The 22,057-nt window shown below is 38.0% G+C and overlaps 2 protein-coding genes across 3 annotated transcripts in view; both read right to left on the bottom strand.

Moving 5' to 3' along the window:
• The window catches only part of cdh16 (cadherin 16, KSP-cadherin), a 40,895-nt gene extending 26,063 nt beyond the window's left edge, over nt 1-14,832 (bottom strand). Inside the window, exons 1-5 of the mRNA XM_057830337.1 lie at nt 14,680-14,832; nt 10,835-10,969; nt 8,648-8,777; nt 4,541-4,699; nt 3,843-4,039 (exon numbers count right to left, since the gene is read on the bottom strand). Of these exons, the coding sequence (XP_057686320.1) occupies nt 3,843-4,039; nt 4,541-4,699; nt 8,648-8,777; nt 10,835-10,969; nt 14,680-14,832 (774 nt within the window). The remainder of the gene's footprint in view (nt 1-3,842; nt 4,040-4,540; nt 4,700-8,647; nt 8,778-10,834; nt 10,970-14,679) is intronic.
• Nucleotides 14,833-15,539: 707 nt separating this feature from the next.
• rrad (Ras-related associated with diabetes) lies at nt 15,540-18,510 on the bottom strand. 2 transcript variants are annotated; one of them, XM_057846727.1, is made up of 5 exons: nt 18,457-18,510; nt 17,942-18,334; nt 16,953-17,026; nt 16,656-16,860; nt 15,540-16,355 (listed from the first exon to the last, which is right to left on the bottom strand). In XM_057846727.1, the coding sequence occupies exons 2-5, from the start codon at nt 18,312-18,314 to the stop codon at nt 16,078-16,080; spliced, it is 930 nt and encodes a 309-aa protein (XP_057702710.1). In that variant the 5' UTR covers nt 18,315-18,334; nt 18,457-18,510; the 3' UTR covers nt 15,540-16,077. The 2 variants fall into 2 exon arrangements, with proteins under 2 accessions (XP_057702710.1, XP_057702720.1); XM_057846737.1 differs by having other exon boundaries at nt 17,942-18,341; nt 18,457-18,496.
• Between the last annotated feature and the right edge of the window lie 3,547 nt (nt 18,511-22,057).

Genomic DNA, 22,057 nt, shown 5'->3' with positions numbered 1-22,057 from the left:
GCCAAAAATTAGTCTTGATCAATGTGCCAGACTGATCTGCAGCTACAGGAAGAGTCTGGTTGAAGTTGTTGCTGCCAAAGGTTGGGGCAAAAAATATTAAATGTGATGATTCACTTATTTCCCCCTTCTGTCATTGTTTGCATACTCTCTTCATTAAAATATGAAAACCTGTAAATGTTTGGGTGGTTTTCGTTAAAGGAGACAGTTTTTTTCATTTGTGTGATTTTGACCAAGATCAGATTAGATTTGATGGTGATTTTATGCAGAAATGTGAGAAATTCCAAAAGGTACAGATACTTTTTTATATCACTGTATGTATGTGTGTATGTATAAAGAAGATTAGAAAAAGAAGGGTTTATAAAGGAAAAGAATCTAAAAGTCAAAATAGAAAGAATGAAAAACAGTAGGAAAAGCGCTGAAAGCCTTCAATCAAACCAACAAAAAGGACGAAAACAGGTGTGTAGATTACATCTGAATTGAGTGATGTTCTCATTGCAATTAATGATACCACTGATTATGAGAGCTCAGATTTCCAGAATGGTGATGGTGACAATGAATTGTCTGCTGGTGACTTTATCGTTGTGAAGTTTGCATGTAGAAACAAATCCTATAACTATGGTTGGATGGTAGATAAAACGATCAGTTTGAAAATTGAAAATGGATGGATGGATGGATGGATGGATGGATGGATGGATGGATGGATGGATGGATGGATGGATGGATGGATGGATGGATGGATGGATGGATGGATGGATGGACGGACGGACAGATGGCCGGGCGGACGTACTGTATATTATATGAAACATTGTCAAAAGCAACTGTGCTAATGACTTCTGTAATTCAAATTCAGATGCAGAAAACATAAGATTTTTATGCAACTATAAATCCTATTTGATGTAAATAGCTTGAGCTGCACATGGTTATGAATATCATTTGGGATTGGATGAGAGTTTAAGTGGCTATGACAAATATCGAGAGGCACACATCAATTTTACCAAAAAAGATTTGCAGTGAAAGTGATTTAATGCGGTAAAGAGCCTTGACTAAACCATTCAGAGATTAACGCCTCTTTTCCACTCCAATGCCTCACTAGATTACATTACTAAATCCAAGTGCTTTTACTGATTGTATTCCACAATTATACTTCTAGGCAGGAATTTAAAGGCTTGAAATAAATAGCTAAGACTGAAACAGGCCTTGACAAAACCAAGTATGAATATCATAAGTCTGGACTTCAAAATAGAAGTTTATGACATTTATTGTCACCGTCTTAAAAGTTATATATTCATAACAAATGTTTTCAAAATTAAAAAAATAAAATAAATCAAATGATCTTTTGTGTGTGTTTTCTTATAAATATGACAGACATATTTAGGCTATTATTTAAGAAGGCGTCGATTTGTACTCCATATATAAAAAATATATATGAAAAAATTAGGACACCCCATTAAATATTCAGTTCTTTATTAAGAAATGTTCACATATCAATGTCTGATCTTGTTTTTCTTTATCTGTGGAAAAGAAAGTGATTAAATTGCAGGTAAACAAAAACAATTAACATTGTTTTACTTATTAAACCAAATATATTGACAAAAATGCATATTCTTACTGAAGAAAAAGTTACGACACCCTACCACCTAATAGCTAGTGTTACCCCCTTTAGCTAAAATAACTTCAGTGAGACGCTTTTTGTAGCCATCTACCAGTCTTTGACATCGGTCCGAAGAAGTTTGCCCCACTTATCGATGAAGAATACTTTCAGCTGTGAGATGTTTGATGGGTTTCTTGCATGCAGAGCCAGATTCAAGTCACCCAACAGCATCTCAAGGGATGCTTTATGGTGGAATCTATGAGGGTGAGGTGGCCAGGTCCTGTTATAGCAAAGCATCCCCAAACCATGCTTCACAGTTGGTATGAGGGTCTTTTCCTGGAATGCTGTATTGGGTTTACGCCAAACATGTCTGGTGTCCAAATAATTTAATGTTAGATTTCTCTGTCCAAAGAACATTATTCCACAAGTCCTGGTCTTTGTCTATATTCACTCTGGCAAATGTCAGTCTGGCCTTCATGTTCTTCTTGGAGAGCAAAGGTTTCCTCCTTGCACACCTTCCATGAAGGTTAAACTTCTAAAGTCTCTATCTGATTGCAGAGGCATACACTTTCACATCAACAGTAGCAAGAGCCTGCTGTAGGTCCCGTGATGACATTTCGGGTTTTTTGGAGACTTCTTTTAGCATCTTGCGGTCTGCTCTCGGGGTGAACTTGCTTGAACGGCCAGACCTGGGCATTTTGGCAGTTGTTTTGAATGTCCTCCACTTGTAGACTATTTTCCGGACAGTGGAATGGCTGATTTTATATTCTTTTGTATCTTTTGAAATTCCTTACCAGACTCATAAGTGGCCTCAGACCGCTCCTTTCATCTTACCATAGTATTTTCTGTCACTTAAACAGTCAGGGGCACACAATACTAAATGTGAGGTGTGCCCCAGACTGTTGAAGTTGAAATGAACCAAGCCTCCTTCAAAACACTGGGTAATGATGTTCAAATCATGTGCACTTGATTTGATACCCCTGTGTGTGATTTTAGGGTGTTCTAATTTATTCCTCAACAGAAATTGCATTTCTTTAAAATGCCATTTTACAGAAAGCTATAAAAAATATATTTTTTTTTTCTGTTTTAATTGTTTAGTTCTATCACTCGAATCGCTTAAGATTGTTAAAATGGATATTACATATCCATATGACCAAATATGTTAGAAAACACACAGGCTTTTATAGGGTGTCCTAATTTTTTCACATGACTGTAAGTACATTTTTATACACTGGCATGAGTGAACGCGGCGGGCTTCGCAAAGCTACAAGTGTGACTTCCAGCTTGACTTTCCACAAACACGTAAAAAACTTTCCATTATTTTCCTAGTGAATCAAAGCCCGTCTTTCTGACTTTTTAATATCTTTGTTATTACCTGTCATAGAATAATGATATATGGAATCAAATGGATTCTGATCATACCCATTTCATTTATATTCCATGGATTGAAATTGATATATACCTAATCTATATCCTTAACGCTGACGATTGGCAATCTTCAATGAGGCATGCAATAATTTTTTCCAATGAAAATCCAGAGTGCCTACACTTGTGATCCACACACTTTGAGTGGGTGGACGGGCCTGTCATAACAGGCGAGATGAGAGGCGAAGGGCAAACGTGTAGGTGTAGGCAGAAAGCAGCAGGAGGAAGGGGTGTTGTGTTTTTCACTACCTGCTGGGCTCACTGAGTCTTGGAATTTGCACAACACAGTGACTCCTCACAATTCACAATTTTGGTTGACAATTGTTTTATCATCCTTGACTTGATCGAATGGATGTTTTTTTAGGGGTGGGGCTGTTGTGCAGGTCATCGTGTAAAAAGGCAAACAAGACCCACAGGCAAGCAAAGACAGGTTCATTCTGAATCTGTAAAAAAAACACTCCAGGTCTAAGGCACTTGCTGAAGTGAGTAATTGTTCTGATTGTTGAAAGTGACTTAGTCAGGATATAGCCTGAAAGGATCCATGGCATTTGAATAGCATCAATTATTTAGTATTTGGTCATTTAGGAAGACTTGAGAGGTCCTAAAAACAGCAACCGGCAATGTAATACCACTCTACTTCATCCAGTTTATTGAAAGTTGATTTCATCGTAACTTGATATTATAGATGGAACTGCACAAACTCTGTTAAGTAGCTTGTGTGTATGCTGATCAAATTACCAAGATAAAAATAACTTACTGTGTTTGTTTCATTTGGTCCCAGTGTATCAGCAATAATAGGCGCTGATGAAGGTTTGGAATGTTTTACCTGGGAGATGGCAATTGGATAAGGTCCTGGGAGGTTCTCCTGCAATCGTACTGGGTCAGGTGAGGCCCAAGTATTTCCGGTCACCTCAACAGTGACAATGCCAATGGTGAAGAAAGCATTTGACTTCCCAGCCATGTCCTTCACCATGACTGATAATTTATATCTACCGCACATCTCAGGGTCCAGTGTTGAGGCTCCTGGTGAGGATGCAAGCATCATTCAGCTCAACATAGCACATTTAATATTGTATTGGGATTCAACATTTTATCAATAAAACACTATTATGTTCCATAATTCCATTTTTTTTATTTTTATTTTTTTAAAGTTATGGCGGTGTGGTTAGGAATGCGGTCTGTCTGTGATCGAAATTTAAGGTTATGGACAAGAAAGGAGACCCCGCATTCATATTTCTGCCATACTGGCACTAATGTCACCTTCTATGCCCTTCACAATCAGAGGGCAAGTGCAGGTCCTAATATCCCCCCAGACACAGGCAATCTGCTCATTGCTTCTGTGTGTCACTGAAATTTCTAATTGCATGCTTTAAATGTAAATCCATTAATTGACATTTACCCTAATCAACAGTAAATCTTGCCTATTTTGCCTTAAGTGTCATTGGAAATTCTTCAAGTTTATGGTTAGGACATACAATGTTGTAAAATATACAGTATGTATGGAAATGAAATCAAAGGACTGACCGTCCTCGGTGAGGGAAACCTCTCCAGTGATGGAGTCGATGAAGAACATCTGAGGGGAGGGGATTCTGGGTGTCTGCTCCATTAGGCGGAATCGCAATTCAGCGTGGGCAGTATTACGGTCATCACGATCCACCGCCTCCACCTGCATGAAGGGTATCCCTGAGGGACAAACGTGGTAGGTGCCATGTCAACAGTTATTTACACCAATACACAGCCCTTCTTTTAAAAAATGTTAGATTGTCAGAAGTTATATTATTAGAAATATAATATAATATTATATATACCCTAATCCTAACCCTAAAAATATATAGAATATTACATATACACTGTAAAAAACATTTTTTGAAAGGTTTCCGTAGTACAAAACCAGTTTGGTTTACCTTTACAGTACATAAACACACTTACACTTTAAAGTTAAGTTCAGTTGATTTGTGAAGAAGAAACACTACTCTTACTCCGCTACACTGGGCTATACTAGTCGTTACATTTTTCCTCTTAATTCTACAAATTAGATTTTACCTTTTTTTTGCTAGCAATGCCAACAGTACCTCTACATATTTCACCAATAAGACATCACAACAATAATCACATGACTCCATTATACCACAGACTGAAGTTTGCCGTTCTATGATCACGCCGGTTTTTAACCCTTTCACTACTGATTTGTTTCCCCCGGAAAAAAAAAAAACATTATAAATAATAATATTGATATAAATAAATAATTAATTGCTATGACTCCTATACCCATTTTTTTTGCATTGTCCGAACGGGAGTGAAAAGGTTAAAGCACTGTAAAAAATTAAGTATTTGACATAGAGCACTACTCTCAACATGACTCGAAAGAGCGATTTTAACCTCTTTCTCAGTTTTCATTTGGCACCGATTGAACATGGAAAACCGGAGATATTATCCTTAATTTCATAATAGGAACTGTGAAGGAACTATTCACTCTTTAACTACTCAAACTGGGAACTATTTTCTCCACTAGAGGGCACTCATGTCCTTTGATTGAATGATGCTTCATTTCTGTAATTTTATTCTTTCTTCAGAATTCAATGATTTTTTTTTTTGGGGGGGGGGTATTGCTTTGGCATAATGTGATTATGTAAGGGATTATTATACAGTATAATAATAATAATAGCTAATATAGATAACTGTGCAGAGGAAAAAAAACACCATTGTTTAAAAAAAAAAAAAAAGAATCAAACACTCATTACTTGAGTATTATTTGTTGGATGACTACTTTTACATGAGTAATATTATTTTGAAGTAACACTACCCATACTCGAGTAAAGTTTTTGGCTACTCTACCCACCTCAGCCACACGGGCAGTTGGAAAAGAATTACACAAGTATATTTACATGTTGATAAGGAAGGTCAAGAAGCCCTGGTTAAAAATTCAACCTCCCTAGCGAAATAGAAAGAATGGAGGGTTGTCATTGCCCAGTTTTAAATCTCTTGGGTTTTTACCCTTCGCCCACACATTGCATAGTTTTTATTCCAAAGCCAATGTTTATGGTATATAACAAGAAAACATCTCTCAGAGGCACTATTATCTAACTTACAAATTAAAAATGTTTATGTTAGTGTTTCGTTAAATGGTATCACATCTGCCAGCAGTTTCTATAAAGCCAGCTTTTGAAATATTCTGAGACTGTATTTCACTGGCTGCCACTGAATGTGATGGATGTCCAATTCATTTGAACTAGGGGGGCGGCCATTCCCTGGTCTAATGCATTGGCCTTCCTTTCAGCATTTGTCTAACACACATAGAGTGGGTAAAAGCATGATTAGGTATCACTAAACATATACTGACATCGAATGTCTGGTGTAAGGGCAAGCGGTTACACAGTAAAAAGTAGGATAACTAATAAATGCTCACATGTGATTTGTCCCAACACTGGGTTGCCCACTACACATCACTAACACAGCTTGGACATTCACGCTGCCCTGTCACACCCTTATCTGACCTACAGTATGTTATTTCTTCCTATCATATTGTTTCGTAGGTGTATGCCCTCTCCACATGGTGTCCCCTTGGTAAAGGTTTTTATAGAGAGCTTGCAACACTACTAAAAGGTGCACCACCATTCAAAAACATGGTATTGGATCTCTTAGACAATTGTGTTTGCCATGAAAAGTCACACATTTATTTATCAAATGAATTTCCGAATAAATAGAAAATATAGTCAAGACATTGGCAAGGTTAGAAATAATGATTTTTATTTTGAAATAATAATTTTCTTGTCAAACTTGACTTGAAAGAATTCTCCATTTTCAGCTATTACGGTGCTTCATTGCAGACCTTTGTCATTCTATCTGTTAATTTGTTGAGCTAATGTGGAGGAATTTCACCCACACTTATAGAAGCCTCTTCCATAAATTGGATTGGCTTCATTGGCACTTCTTGCTTACCATACGGTCAAGCTGCACCCACACCATTTCAGTAGGTTTGAACTCTGATGATTATCATAGAAAAAAAAAAAAAAACAACCAAAAACATTATTTTACTTATTACTTTGTCAGAGTCTCAACTATATTTTTCTTTATTTTGCAACTCATTTTAGAAATAATAGTGTGACTTTTCATGGAATACACAAAATTGTCAGGGTGACCACAAACTTTTGAATGGTAGTATAGGTAGTACATACAGTCAATCATTTTTTTGTATACATTCTTTTTGTTTGTCTACTTAAAGTCCTCTTCTGAACAGCTACATTTTCTGAATAGACAGTATAATACAAATAACCACATAAAGAGTTACCCAAACTCTCCTGTGGCACATTGAGACTGTTTCAGCCTTTAAAAACACTGAGATCATTATCATTCTCTGTGTCTAAGCATCTGAACAGGACTGGATCAGAGGTCAATCAACATCAATAGCGCACCGCATGTAACACATCACCTTTGGTCATTAATATTCATGACTTTAGCAACTGTTGCTGGAGGGGGGGGGGGGGGGGGGTCAAACTCGTGTTTTTCCCTCATGCTAGATGTATGTAAATAGTGTACGAACTTAAATGTTTAATGAGCTAAACCTACCAATTCTGTCCGAAACCGATGTTGCTGGTGGCAAATTCCACAGGTAAAAGATGTGGAAGAACATACAAATACTCAGTTAACAACAGAAAAGGTAAAGCTGTTAAATCTAGAGGCTACCTGAAGGCATGAACAGGCTTACTACAAAAAGACCAAGGCCAAACATGGATAATTTATTTATATATCCATATTTAGAATAATAGGCCTACAGGACTGTTGTGATAAATGAATATTTTTTTTTCAGGTCATTCATTGTCAGACAGAAGCAGCATGGCAAAACACCATGCTAAAAAATAAGTAAAGATATCAAAATGGCTTACCTGTTCGGGGTAGGATTGTCGATCTGTAGGACCATTGTCCCCATCAAAATGTTTAATTCATATGAAGGTGAATGGCTTCGCCTTGCTGGCGTTAAACTGGTCTTTTGGACGTCCACATAAGTTAATCCATTGTTCACATTTTTTCCCTCTGAGTTTTTTGGCTTCAGGAAACGTATGAAGAAAATATTCTTCATATGTGGACGGCCGTAACGTCTAGAGTCGTTTCTACAAGTTCCATAGCAGCAGTTTTTAATCGGCATGTTCTTTTTTGAAAAGGTTACTGGCAGAAAACTAGCAGTAATAACATGGATTGTTTGTGAGCACGCTTCTACTGTATGTTGACTCTTCCGGTTTACGATGGAGACGTCACGCAGCATTGCGGTCTGAAAAAATAGCATTCACGCAGTACGCTATTGCAGCCAATGAGTTAAAACAGGAACGGCATTTTGCTGCTATCCTTGTCTATTTTCTCATTTGTTGTAACGATTGTTTTGTTTTAAACCAATCACATGTCAGCAGCTGGCATGTAATTTATAATTCGCACTACATTGACAGTACTTCTGAATTACCTGCCACGTAATGATGATGTCAGAAAGCCAATCATACCTTGGCAAATTTCAGTAGTGTTCAGTGAACCAGGCACATGTCATACCTAATTGAAGAATTTAAATATTTTGTACCATTTTCATCTGAGATCACCGAGTTTCTTCGTTCCACTATCTAGATAAGTCTTGTGGGGCTCTCTTACCTTTAAGAAGCCCCAGCTGCACACTGCCCCTCTTGCTCTCCTCAATGAAAGTGGGAACGTTGTCATTCTTGTCGATGACGCACACTTCGACCGTGAAACTCTGACGCTGCCCTGATGTTCTGAAGGACACCTTGTAAGACCCAGAAACAGATCAGATGGCATTCATACTGTATATTGTGTAAGGACCTTGAGCAGACTTTGGTGTGACTAAGTGAGGAATTGTTTATTTGTGATTTTATGTCTTGCCATCTCCAAACTAACTTGGATTCTTGGGTCCTTGGTGCATATTTGAATGTTATCTTGTGATGGTTATGATGGTCTGCATTGTATAACCATTGTTGTAACACAGAGGCCTATTCCAATAGGAATTTTGTAAAAAAATTAGCAGTAAAAAGGCATCCACATTTGCGCTGTTGGGACACTATATCATGCTCACAGGCCATGAAACTTTACTTATAGGTGTACAGTTTACTACTACGCTACATAACATCTGCCAAACTCAAGGAGTCTGAGACAGACCATTTATTTACAGTGGTATGAAAAAGTATCTGAACTTTTTGGAATTCCTCACATTTCTGCATAAAATCACCATCAAAAGTGAACTTATCTTTCAAAATCATACATTGGACATTGCCCTGTGCCAGTGATTTCTGTAAGTCTTTAACAGACACTTCAGGGTTCTTTTTTACCTCTCTGAGTATTATGCGCTGAACTATTGGCATCATCTTTGGTGGACGGCCACTCCTTGGGAGAGAAGCAACAGTGCCAAACTCTCACATTTGTAGAAAACTTCTCTGACTGTCGCTTGATGAACATCCAGACTTTGAGAGATGGTTTTAATCTTTTCCCAGCTTTATACAAATCAACAATCCTTGATCGCAGGTCTTCAGACAGCTCTTTTGATCGAGCCATGATGCACATCAGACAATGCTTCTCATCAAGACAATTCTTACCAGGTGCGTGTTTTATAGTGGGCAGGTCAGCTTTAAACCACTCATCAGTGATTAGGCACACGCCTGACTTAAATTGTTTGGTAAAAATTGGTTTCAATTTGCTCTTTAAGTCTGCTTAGGCAGAGGGTTCACTTACTTATTTTTCCCCCTTATGTTTGCATGCTATCTTCATTAAAATATGAAAACTTATAAATGTTTGGGTGGTTTTAGTTAAAGCAGACATGTTTTTTTTCCATCTGTGTGATTTTGGCAAAGTTCCGATCACATTTGAGGGTGATTTTATGAAGAAATGGGAGAAATTCCAAAAGGTTCAGATTCTTTTTCATACCACTGTACCTTTTTTGTGACTTGTCAAAGTTTTTCCGATCAAATGGATTTTGGTAAAAAAGAAAAAAAATCTGGATAAAAATTCGTTACTTTTCGATACTTTTTAGTCCGTCTAAAAGAATGCCTACTCAGACCACATCTAGATGCTGGAACAGCTGCTCCAACATTATTTTGGCGAATTTGATCGGAGCACAGACAGACATATTCTAAGCTCTGTTGACATGTAGAATGCGGTAGATATCACATGTAAAGTTATTTATGTCATACACAAGTGAAAAGCCTCTAAATTACTATACAAACCAATTCAATGAATGCATGAACATTATAACTGTAGATAGCATTTAAAGGCTACTTTGAAAATGATTGAAGCCAGGTGGTTGCTCCCACATGGCGCACACCTCCCTCTTTCAGATGTGCTGGCTTGTATTCATCTGCAAAATTACCAACACCTGGTCAAACCCACCTCCCCGCAAATTTCCACCGCCCGCCGTGCCTGATTTGTACTTGTCACAAAAATAAAGCCCTTAATGTTTCCTATTTTCCATGGTCTCTGATTTCATAGTGATTTTGTTGCTAAAAATATGCACAGTACCAATGAAATGTCGGGCAAACATGTATCTATGCATAATAATAATAACAGATCACTAAAAATTCACTGCATTTGTCTTTCAGTAATAACTGGCCCTCAAAATGAAACCTTAGCGACAATGTAGGAAAATCTGTGCAACACTCTGCAGGCAGCTACAAGGTTTAATCACTTTGAATTGCCCATAATCCACTTTTGTATCATGCATTACCATGGGAACTGACTCCTTGAAATACCTCAAAAGTCTATGTTTTTTACGTTAATTGTGGTACGTGTGAAATTGGGATGATTTTAAATTGTAACAATGCAAAATGCCTATACCTGCAGAGAGTAGGATGGCTGCTTCTCCCGGTCCAGTGGTTTCAGAGCATAAAGAAACTGAGAGTCCACTCCAAATATACCTTCATCATCTCCTGTTACCGCCAAGTCACTGTAATTGCCCGGAAGGCTGTGGAGCTGAGGAGCACACACAATCTTAGTATGAAAATCAGACAACTGCAAAAAAAGAAGTTGGCAAAAAGAAAAGTTTTTTGTTCATCCGTTGAAGTTTGCCAATAATTATCATCGTCAAGATAAAAGAAGCAGAAGATAAACGTCCTGTTTTCGAAATACTGAACCCAATCAGAGCATATAGTTATCTATGGCGGAAAATACTCAGGTGACTTGAAGTTTCGCTCTGAGACCCCCAATTTAACCAACTTTCAAAATTGTCCGATATGCATGTGTGATACATCATTGTAAAGCTTAAAATCTCAATTCTCTGGGGGAACAAAAATTTTGAACAGGAGGACACTTTGAAAAAAAAAATTAAACAGCAAAACCCTATCTGGAGGCAAGAGCACACGAGAGAAGAATTACAGACGCTATGACTTTAACGAGATTTTATCGCGAACTTACTTCGTTTCGATCCAAAAACTCCATTCAGCATGTATCACTGAGTGTCAAAACACAGCTGTGAAATGCCACAGCTGGATTTTTGTGGGTATTTTATGGGTGAAACATGGTAATATAACAAAGGTCGCAATGCAGAAATCGCAGACATCAAGGAGTGGTCGAGAGTTTCTTTTTCATATATTTACCCTTTCAAATTTTTTTTTTTTTCAATTTTTCTTTGCTTGGATCCATTATTTAGCATCTAAAATATCGGAGAAAATGCGAAAGTGACAAAAAAAAAAAAAAAAAAAAAAATACAATAAGTGATAGTTATGAGGTAGATATGCGTGACTTTTTTACTGACACCATTTTTTCATTGTGACGTAATTTGTTTAAAAGTTTAAAATAGGCGAGTGAATAATTTTTTTAAGCCGTTTTTTTTTTTTTTTTTGGAATGAAATATGAGACATCAATTAATGATTCTTTGCTAAAAATGACAGACATTTTGAATAATAAATATAATCAATTACCTTCTTTTTATGGCTGGGTTGAAACAAAATCGGTTGCGCAACATCTGTAAACGGGGGTTTCCAGGGTAAAACGGACAAATTAAAAATAGTTCGGGGGCTTAATGCGCCATTAAACTGCTATGGCAGCATATAGACATATTGTTCTATCAAACACAACAGTTGTTTTGGCTTAAAATACAGCAGTTTCTTTTAAAGAGGAGTGCAAGAGCAGAAACTGCTTTTTCAGTCTGTCTGTGTTTCCCGCCATATTGTGTGTATATATACAGTATGTATATGGCGGAAAACACAGACAAGACTGTAACAGCAGCCATATATACAGTATATATAAAGTAAATCAGCAAATAAGTATTTAGTCAACCACTAATTGTGCAAGTTCTCCCACTTGAAAATATTAGAGAGGGCTGTAATTGTCAACATGGGTAAACCTCAACCATGAGAGACAGAATGTGGAAAAAAAAAACAGAAAATCGCATTGTTTGATTTTTAAAGAATTTATTTGCAAATTATGGTGGAAAATAAGTATTTGGTCAGTACCAAAAGTTGATATCAATACTTTGTTATTTACCCTTTGTTGGCAATAACGGAGGCCAAACGTTTTCTGTAACTTTTCACAAGCTTTTCACACACTGTTGCTGATATTTTGGTCCATTCCTCCATGCAGATCTCTAGAGCAATGATGTTTTGGGGCTGTGGTTGGGCAACACGGACTTTCAACTCCCTCCACAGACTTTCTATGGGGTTGAGATTTGGAGACTGGCTAGGCCACTCCAGGACCTTGAAATACTTCTTACAAAGCCACTCCTTTGTTGCCGCTGTCTGTGTGTTTGGGATCATTGTCATGCTGAAAGACCCAGCCATGTCTCATCTTCAATGCCCTTGCTGATGGAAGGAGATTTTCACTCAAAATCTCTCGATGCATGGCCCCATTCATTCTTTCCTTTACACAGATCGGTCGTCCTGGTCTCTTTGCAGAAAAACAGCCCCAAATCATGATGTTTCCACCCCCATGCTTCAAAGTGGGTATGGTGCAATTCAGTATTCTTTCTTCTCCAAACAAGACAACCTGTGTCTCTACGAAAAAGTTCTATTTTGGTTTCATTTGACCATAACACATTCTTCCAGTCCTCTTCTGGATCATCCAAATGCTCTCTAGTGAACAGCAGACGGGCCTGGACGTGTACTTTCTTCAGCAGGGGGACACGTATGGCAGTGAAGGATTTGAGTCTCTAGCGGCGCATTGTGTTACTGATAGTAGCCTTTGTTACTGTGGTCCCAGCTCTCTGTAGGTCATTCACTAGGTCCCCCCCATGTGGTTCTAGGATTTTAGCTCACCGTTCTTGTTGTCATTTTGACACCACGGGGTGAGATCTTACATGGAGCCCCAGATCGAGGGATTCTTTAAAAATCAGATTGATTTTCTGTTTTTTTTTTTCCACATTCCGTCTCTCATGGTTGAGGTTTACCCATGTTGAAATCTTTTCAAGTAGGAGAACTTGGAGAAAAAAAAAATATATATATATATATATGTGTGTGTGTGTGTTTGTGTATGTATGTATGTACATACATATATGTTTATAGATATATATTTTTTGCAGGATCATTGACAGGTGGAAATACAATGAAAATGTACAGTGTTTTTGGTGTCCATAAAGGAAAACCAGTACAGCCCTAGGATCAGACTACATGAGGAGTGTTTAAACTTATTACAGTTATTATGCCTGTTCCATTTATAGAACACCAAGTCGCTTCATTATCCTTCTCCTGCCTGTTTGAAAGTTAATAACATTGACTCTTTCCACAAAGCTTGAAAGCGTGTTTATGCGAGATGGGGTGATGACACAAAGCAGCCAGTTAAAGTGCCATATCTTGAGACTCTTGCACACAATCCATGAGCTGATTATGTGACATTTATGAACAAAATGCTGACTGCCAACTGGACCAGCCGGACTGAATGAAACAGCGCGGGGTGAAGTCTTAAAAGCAATAGCCAGCACTCTTATTATAGCCAGGTGATGATTGATGTTAAAGCTTCCCTGCAGATTGAGAATGAAAGAGACAGATGCCTTTGTGGCTTCCTATACAATATTTGATTTGTTATAACCCATGTAATCTTACTAGCACTCGATACAAGATATTGTTCCAATCTTGGATGGATAAATTTTCATTGTTTGATGAAAGATTCCGAATTTTTCTGTTATTGTTATCGATAATTATGTTGTCTATGTGTATTCACAAGCCTCAATCTAACCGTCACACTCTTGTATTGAATATCAATACAAGAGTGTGACGGTTATTTGGCAATTATGGTCATATTTAATTGACACTTTTAGAAGTTTGTAAAGTAACCTTAACTATGTATTACAATTGTATTTTGTTGTTTCGTCGACCTTAACCGCATGACTTCATGCAGTATGATCATGATCATGATTCAGCCTTGCCGAAGAAGGTGACCAAAGAATTAAGACCTTTCGATTTGACACAGTGAAATTTAAAAAATTATTTAAAAAAACATTTTTTAAAACGTGCTGGATGCCTCCGACACTTTTGACAAGAATTGAGAACATTTCTGTAATTACTGTACATTTTAATAAAACATCTGTATTTTTTTGGGTCATTTTACATGAAACCCTATGTGACACAAATGCTATTTGCATAATTTTGAAGCATAACCATATTGTTTTACTTATACAAAAATGATACACCTCGTCGTGTTTGTCAATGAAACACTATTCTCTTGTTACTCATGGGAAAAGTAAATTTTACCTTGGACAAATACCATGGGAAAATTCCATCATAGTTCTCTGGGACACCTATTTTAACATTTGCTCCTAAAGAGGAGGCAAATATATTTATCACCACCTGTAAAACAAAAAGATAGGTATATTTATAACCTGTGCATATAAGTTCAGTGTGCATGACATAACCTTTCCTCTTCCAAATGTTCTATCATGCCAAGTATCTTACTGTGACAGCAATGAGGTGCGGAAGTCCAGCCTTGGCATCAGCCATGACTACCTGTAAATGTTAAGGCATTTCAGACCTACATGGCTAAAGACAGAAATCAAAAGAATCACAAGCATTATACAGTATTTTATCATGCATTTTGATGTCCAACCTTTGAACTGTTAAAGCCATCACCATGAAACTTAAGAAAGCCAAATTTGAAAGTAAAAAAAAAACACACAAAAGCCTCTTAAAGGTTATCCTAATTAAACCCCATGTTGGGTTTTAAAGGGTATTCAAGAAAAGCTTTTAAAGTTTTTTTTGTTGTATCCTACCTTCTTGAAGCTGAAGAGTGTAGTGCCTTTGAGAGGTGTGAGCAGAGTTTAAAGAGTGTGGAAATTTTTTTGTTCTTGTCCCCTTCCGTGGATTAATGGTTAACACTTTAAAATAACCCTGCTTAAACACCATGTTTCCTCCCCATTAAAGCAAAGTCAGAGCACCACCGATCTGCTGACACCCTCAGATGAATATTAAAGAGGATGCAAATTACTGCACTTATTTCCACTGACCCAAAACATTGTTTGTTTGCTACAATAAAACACAAGACAAGGTTTTAGATTTTCATTCAAAATTTATTGGAAAAAAATATTGATAAACAAAGAAAACCTGAATGTCTACAAGACAAATATATAACGTATTGCTTCACAAACTGACCTCAGTGTTAAAGAACAACTGTAATCATTTCTCTTAGTGCTGTAGCTTCATTTTACTAGACTGAGGCACGAACCTGCGTACCATCCTTCAAGTCAAAATGACTTCAAACCATGTGTAATGCTTAATGTCCTAGAACATAATGAGATGTATGTGCGTATGTTGCATTTAGCATCAGTCATGGTACACGTTTTACATCAGTCCCTTCCAGTAAAATAGGAAAGGCAATATGGCTAACTAATATAAAAAAAACCCTATGGGGATTAAGGCAGAAAAAAATGAAATAAATACACAAAAACTTCATGCATGTGAACACAGTTGAAATGATGTGAAAAGGAAAGCCTGTCTTATACCTATCAAGACTTTGCTTTTAGTGTCTCAAAAACAAAAATATATTTCTGTACAGCTCTACTAGTCCATTTTGTTTGTATTCAAATAAAAAACACACAGCATTGGGTCTTCAGAGGCCAAAGAAAACAGGAAATGTCCACATGTCCAATCTGGTTCTCAAAGAACTGTAAGGTCGTGGCAGGATTTAGACTTCTGCCTAAAAGCCATTTTCTTGTTCTTGCGTGCAACCATGCGACCCAGGAATCTTTTGGCTTTTTTGCTGATACTCTCTCTGCGCCTGCAGCTAGCCATGCGCCGGGCGTTCTCCTCTTTGCTGTCCTTCCTTAGGCGAATTTGACGTACGATGCCCTCAAACAGGTTCTGCACATTATGGTGTAGGGAGGCTGACGTCTCGATGAACTTGCAGTCAAACACCACTGCGCAAGCACTTCCCTCTAAGATAACAATCACAATAGGTGGAGATAAATTACTTATCTGGGAAGATAAACATGTGCATTTACGCCCCCAAAAAAAGAGAATTAAAGTCTCCATTAGTAAACGTGGTTTAGAAAGTATTCCTCTAGACGTGGCTGTAACCTTGTCAATACAGAGAACAATCTTTTTGGTCTCAAATTATTGACTATTATAGATTTTTTTTTGAGTTGAGTTGAGTTTATTTTGACAAAATGTTTATTTTACACAGCCTTTTAATATCTTACTAGTTTGGCAATCTAGGCTTTATAAAAATGACTTACCATCAACCGAGACTTCTCTTGACCTAACCAGGTCACTCTTGTTGCCCACGAGGATTATGGGAATGTCTTCCGACTGTCTGGCTCTGCGCAGCTGAATCCGCAGCTCTGACGCTTTCTCAAAACTTGATTTGTCTGTCACAGAGTACACGATGATGTAGGCGTCGCCCATCCTCATGCACTGCTCCTTTAGCCATTGACTGTTATCCTTAGTTGTGAAAAAGAATTCCAATTTAGCCTCATACATGGATGATGGATATTCATTGATATAAATGATAATAATTATCATCTTCACCTCACCTGTTCCCAGATGTCATACAGCACAATAGATGATTCTTCCTCATCCACCACAATAGATCTGTCATAAGTGTTTCCTGGAGGTAGAAAAATTAATGTGTTACAACAAAATTGTCTGCCTTTTTGGTTATTTACATTTTGGAAGTGATCACAGCTAGTTACGGCCTGGCCACTAACAGCATATTTTGCTTAGTGTTACACATTACTGTTGGATGTGTTTGCGACAGCTGAGTGCAGCACTGGGGCTTGGCTGGAGATGGAAATAGCAATAATCAATATGTGTACACTCTTGCGTGCAGAAATAAGACACAAATCCATCACAGAAAATTTGCAATCACAGATTTGCACAACTGCTATATGCATCAATTCTTCCATTTCCCATCCTGGCTATCCAGCTGTTCAGGACAGCAGGGAGCTCCATGGAGGACTATGTTGCAGATTATACGCTTAGTCGGTCACGAATCAGTCACAGGCAGATTTTTTTTTTTTTTTTTTAAGGCTCCAGAAAAATATTCGACATTCACAGGGATTTTGACAATTTCCCTTTGCCCGTATGCTTGATAGAAATTATACGGTTCATATTTGGAATTTGGGGTCTGTATAAAATATCTAATTTTACCAAAACACCTATAGGTAAACTGCATAATTTGTAGTGGTGTCCCTCAGTACAGAGAGACAGCTACTGTTGAATTGACACCTTCGTTTGGTGGGAACCGAAGCCACGGTGGCTGCATGCCATTAAGACAGTCAAGACAACCATGCACTAAAATTATTAGGTTTGAGAATACATACTAATGTTAATTGCTTTGATGTGAAGGAGACTTTGGGGGATTTCATAAATGCGTTTTAATTCAACAATGAAAAAAGTACATGTAGTACTGTATAAATACATGCTAGAATTGCTTCTATTTGAATAAATTTGATTTGATTTGATGAATTGACCTTTGGGTAAACTGTCTGTGATGACTCATCCTGCCCATCCCCACATTTACCTGCTTCATCGCAATCGTGACCGGCGTCCTCAAGTCCGCCAAAGACGCGCGCCAGGCTCGACTTGCCCACGCCGTGCTCCCCGAGGAGAACCACCTTGTGCACCTGCAAGTCAGAGTCGCTGCCGTTGGAGATGACCGAGTCGGACGAGTCGGAGGCGCAGCTTCCTCGGTGCTGATCGTTCTGGGAGTAGGTGCAGCGCAGCAGCTTGGACAGCTCGTTATTCTGTCCGCTTGAGTTCACGGCGGAGGCGCGCAAGTCCCTGTCGTCCACCGGCATGCTTCTCCGGTGCAGGTTGGCTATGTTCATGGGGAAGGGCGTGCTGCCTCTCCTCTTGTCCATGCTCCGCAATTTGTCGCTCTTATTCAAAGTCATTGCGCTTAAAAACAGACGACCTGTGGACTAATGGAACAAGTCTTACTAGTGTGATCATGAACGTTTTCGCCACCATCTAGTAACTCTGGTATATGAAATCGCAACAAATCTTAAATCAAACCAGAAAACTCAAATCACTTACTATTTGTGCTGTTAAAAAAAATCCAACGATGTCGCCTCCACAGTAATCCCGCAGTAGTGTCTTTCTTTCAGTCGCCGCCGCTCACTTTATTTATACTGAAGTGAATGTGACGTCAGAGGGAATCGCGGCCCATGCTTATTATAGTTGTGCGTAATGGCACCATCACAGAGCGGAGGGGGTGACTGGAAGAGCGGAGGAATTTCCCTTCCGTCAAGCCAAATGGAGCATCCTCCTCCTACTCGGATCTTTGGAAAGGGAAAGCCCACTAAAAGCTACAGGGATATAAATATTTAATTCTCGTGGTAATTTTAGAGATGCTGAGAGGTATCTCCTGGTCTTCAAAGATATGTTGGCAATCCATACAGCCAAACGTGCATGTGAGTCAGACACCCATCAGCATGACAACAAGATCAGTTGATCTCGTCAAATACAGCAGTGTTTTTCAACCTTTTCTGAGTCACGGCAAATTTTACCGTATTTTTCGGACTATAAATCACAGTTTTTTTTCCCAGTTTGGCTGGGGGTGCGACTTATACTCTGGAGCGACTTATGTGCGAAATTATTAACACATTATTATATCATTTCACGTGTTATTTTGGTGTTTTGGAGTGACACTGATGGTTTGGTAAACTTGTTAGCATGTTCTTTATGCTATAGTTATCTGAATAACTCTTAATAGCTATGTTACATTAACATACCGGCCACGTTCACATTTCGTTGTTCATGCATCATGTAACATTATCATACTGTACACTTATTCAGCATGTTGTTCTCTAGTGTATTTTTATTTTAAATTGCCTTTCAAGATGACATATCTGTTCTATGAGTTGGATTTATCAAGTAAATTTCCCCCAAAAATGTGACATTTTACTCCGGTGCGACTTATACTCTGGAGCGACTTATGTGTGAAATTATTAACACATTATTATATCATTTCATGTGTTATTTTGGTGTTTTGGAGTGACACTGATGGTTTGGTAAACTTGTTAGCATGTCCTTTATGCTATAGTTATCTAAATAACTCTTAATAGCTATATTACATTAACATACTGGTCATGTTCGCATTTCGTTGTTCATGCATTATGTAACATTATCATGCTTTACACTTATTCAGCATGTTGTTCTCTAATGTATTTTTATTTTAAATTGTCTTTCAAGATGACATATCTGTTCTATGAGTTGGATTTTTTCAAGTAAATTTCCCCGCAAAATGCGACATTTTACTCCAGTGCGACTTATACTCAGGTGCGACTTATAGTCCGAAAAATACGGTACATTGGATGAAATCTCGCGGCACACCACAGACCAAAAAAGGTTCCAAAATTACTTTCTGTACAGTATATTTAGTTATATAAAATAATTTCTCAATATTTATACTTTGTGTGAAATTTGAGCCTGTTTAGATGAACAAAAAGCCGATATCCTAGCAGGAATGTTCGTCAACAGCTCTCAGTTTCTCTCTGTTTTTATTTATTTATTTTTTATAGCAGTTAGGCTTGAAAAGCTTAGAATTATCAGACAGGGGGACTTTAGCAATGTCTTTAACTGTATCAGGGCCGAGAATCTCGCTGACAATGGCTTTGCAGGCAGGTATTATTAATGTCTCTGCCACAGTGTGGAAGTTTTTGGATTTAGCAACATGTTCAGGAACACGGTAACTTGCTTTGAGGGCTTATTTACCTTAGTAGTTTTTTCTAAAAAAAAGTTCACTGATTTTCTGTGTTTTCACGAAGGCGAACAAAATAGTCCATCAACCTGTTTTGAAGCGACGGGTGTTTCATTTGGAGATGATGTCGTTGCTCGTGTCACATTCAAGAACTACTCGGATTTGTAGCCATCAGCCATCTTGCTGTCCTCGACAATGAAAGCCCGCCCGTCTCATCAGACCATAGGACATGGTTCCAGTAATCCATGTGCTTTGTTGACATGTCTTCAGCAAACTGTTTGCGGGCTTTATTGTGTACCGTCTTCAGAAGAGGCTTCCTCTTAGGGTGACAGCCATGCACACCAATTTGATGTAGAGTGCAGCGTATGGTCTGAGCACTAACAGGCTGACCCCCCCACCGCTTCAATCTCTGCAGCAATGCTGACAGCACTCCTGTAATGAGTCACAGGACATTTTGGAGGGAAAATGACAAGCAGTACTCAATTTGGACATTTAGGGATGTACGTATTTACTAAGGGATGTACTCACTTTTGTTGCCAGGGGTTTAGATATTAATGGCTATATTTTGAGTTATTTTGAAGGGAAAATTAATTAACTCTATTATATAAACTGCACAAAGACTACTTTTCATTGTGTCAAAGTGTCATTTAGTCAGTGTTGTCCTAAGAAAAGATATAAGCCTACTTAAATATCTACAGAAATGCGAGGGGTGTACTCACTTTTGTGATACACTGTATACACCATATAAGGTGTATTGTGGTAATTGCAATACTGGCCCCCCTGTTATTAAACCTCTAACTGATTGGTGCGTTTGTGAGAAGTAAACTATTTTCATGTGATGCGAATTCTATACTACTGCATGACTGGGTTACACTTTATTTGAATACTTCTTATGACGGTGTCATAAGGTTGTCATAATCATGACACAGCACCTGTCATGAACATGCTTATGACTGATGTCAGTAAGTGTCATTCAGTAAATTATACCACTTTTGATGTAAAGACGACATTGTTTCAAATGTCTATGGGTTAGATCAGTGGTTCTTATCCTTGCTAAAGGTACCGAACCCCACATGTTTTACATGTGGATTCACGGAACACTTCAGAATTAGATAATAATAATAGATAATCAAGCAATTTTTTTCCAAATTCAAAACCAATATAATATCTAAGCTAGCAAGCTAATAATTTAGCAATTTCCCATTCAGAATACTTCTCGTTTTGACAGTATGTTTTATAAGCAGGTCATAATTTGAGACCACGCTGCTCATTGGTCTATTGTATTCCCTCATACCACGTGAAGATCAACCTTCCACTGAGCAAACCAGTTGCTCCTCCCATCAGATCGAGGACAAGCAGTTAATAAAGAAATGGATTAAGCCTGTAAATTGGGAGCAAGCCAGTGAAAATTCTGGTCTAAAAAGCCACTTTGCTTAGATTTAATCAGCGTACGAAAATAGGCCTCTGCATTTCTTTACCTTCGCCGAACCCCATAGGTTTACTCACCAAACCCCTGGGGTTCGCTCGAACCCAGGTTAACAACCACTCGGTTAGATACTCTCTTAGTGCTTAGGCACTTTGATAGGTTAATTATGATGCTTAATTATTTATTTCACTAATATTATTCATGTTAATAACAGGTTAATAACATCAAATACATTGTTAACAAAGACTGCAATATATAAACCATTTAGGTGGAGCCATGCATTAGTGAGGTAAAGTGAGCATTACAGTCTCGAAAGCTTTAAACCTCCCGGTGAATGTCCCTTGCTAAGAAAACCCACATATGATGGTTTCAGTACCAGCAAAACCAGTACCAACACACAAAAAAATCCAGCAAAACCTTGCAAATACAAAATAAGTTTACTTGATTTCTTTTTTTTTTTTTTTGTACTGGCCTTGCAGGTACAGAAACCAGCATATATTGGGCAACTA

This window comes from Corythoichthys intestinalis, chromosome 1 (genome assembly GCF_030265065.1).
Source record: "Corythoichthys intestinalis isolate RoL2023-P3 chromosome 1, ASM3026506v1, whole genome shotgun sequence".
Lineage (NCBI taxonomy): Eukaryota > Metazoa > Chordata > Actinopteri > Syngnathiformes > Syngnathidae > Corythoichthys > Corythoichthys intestinalis.
Note: the sequence above shows the minus strand (reverse complement) of the source record. Positions and strands in the feature narration are given on the sequence as shown.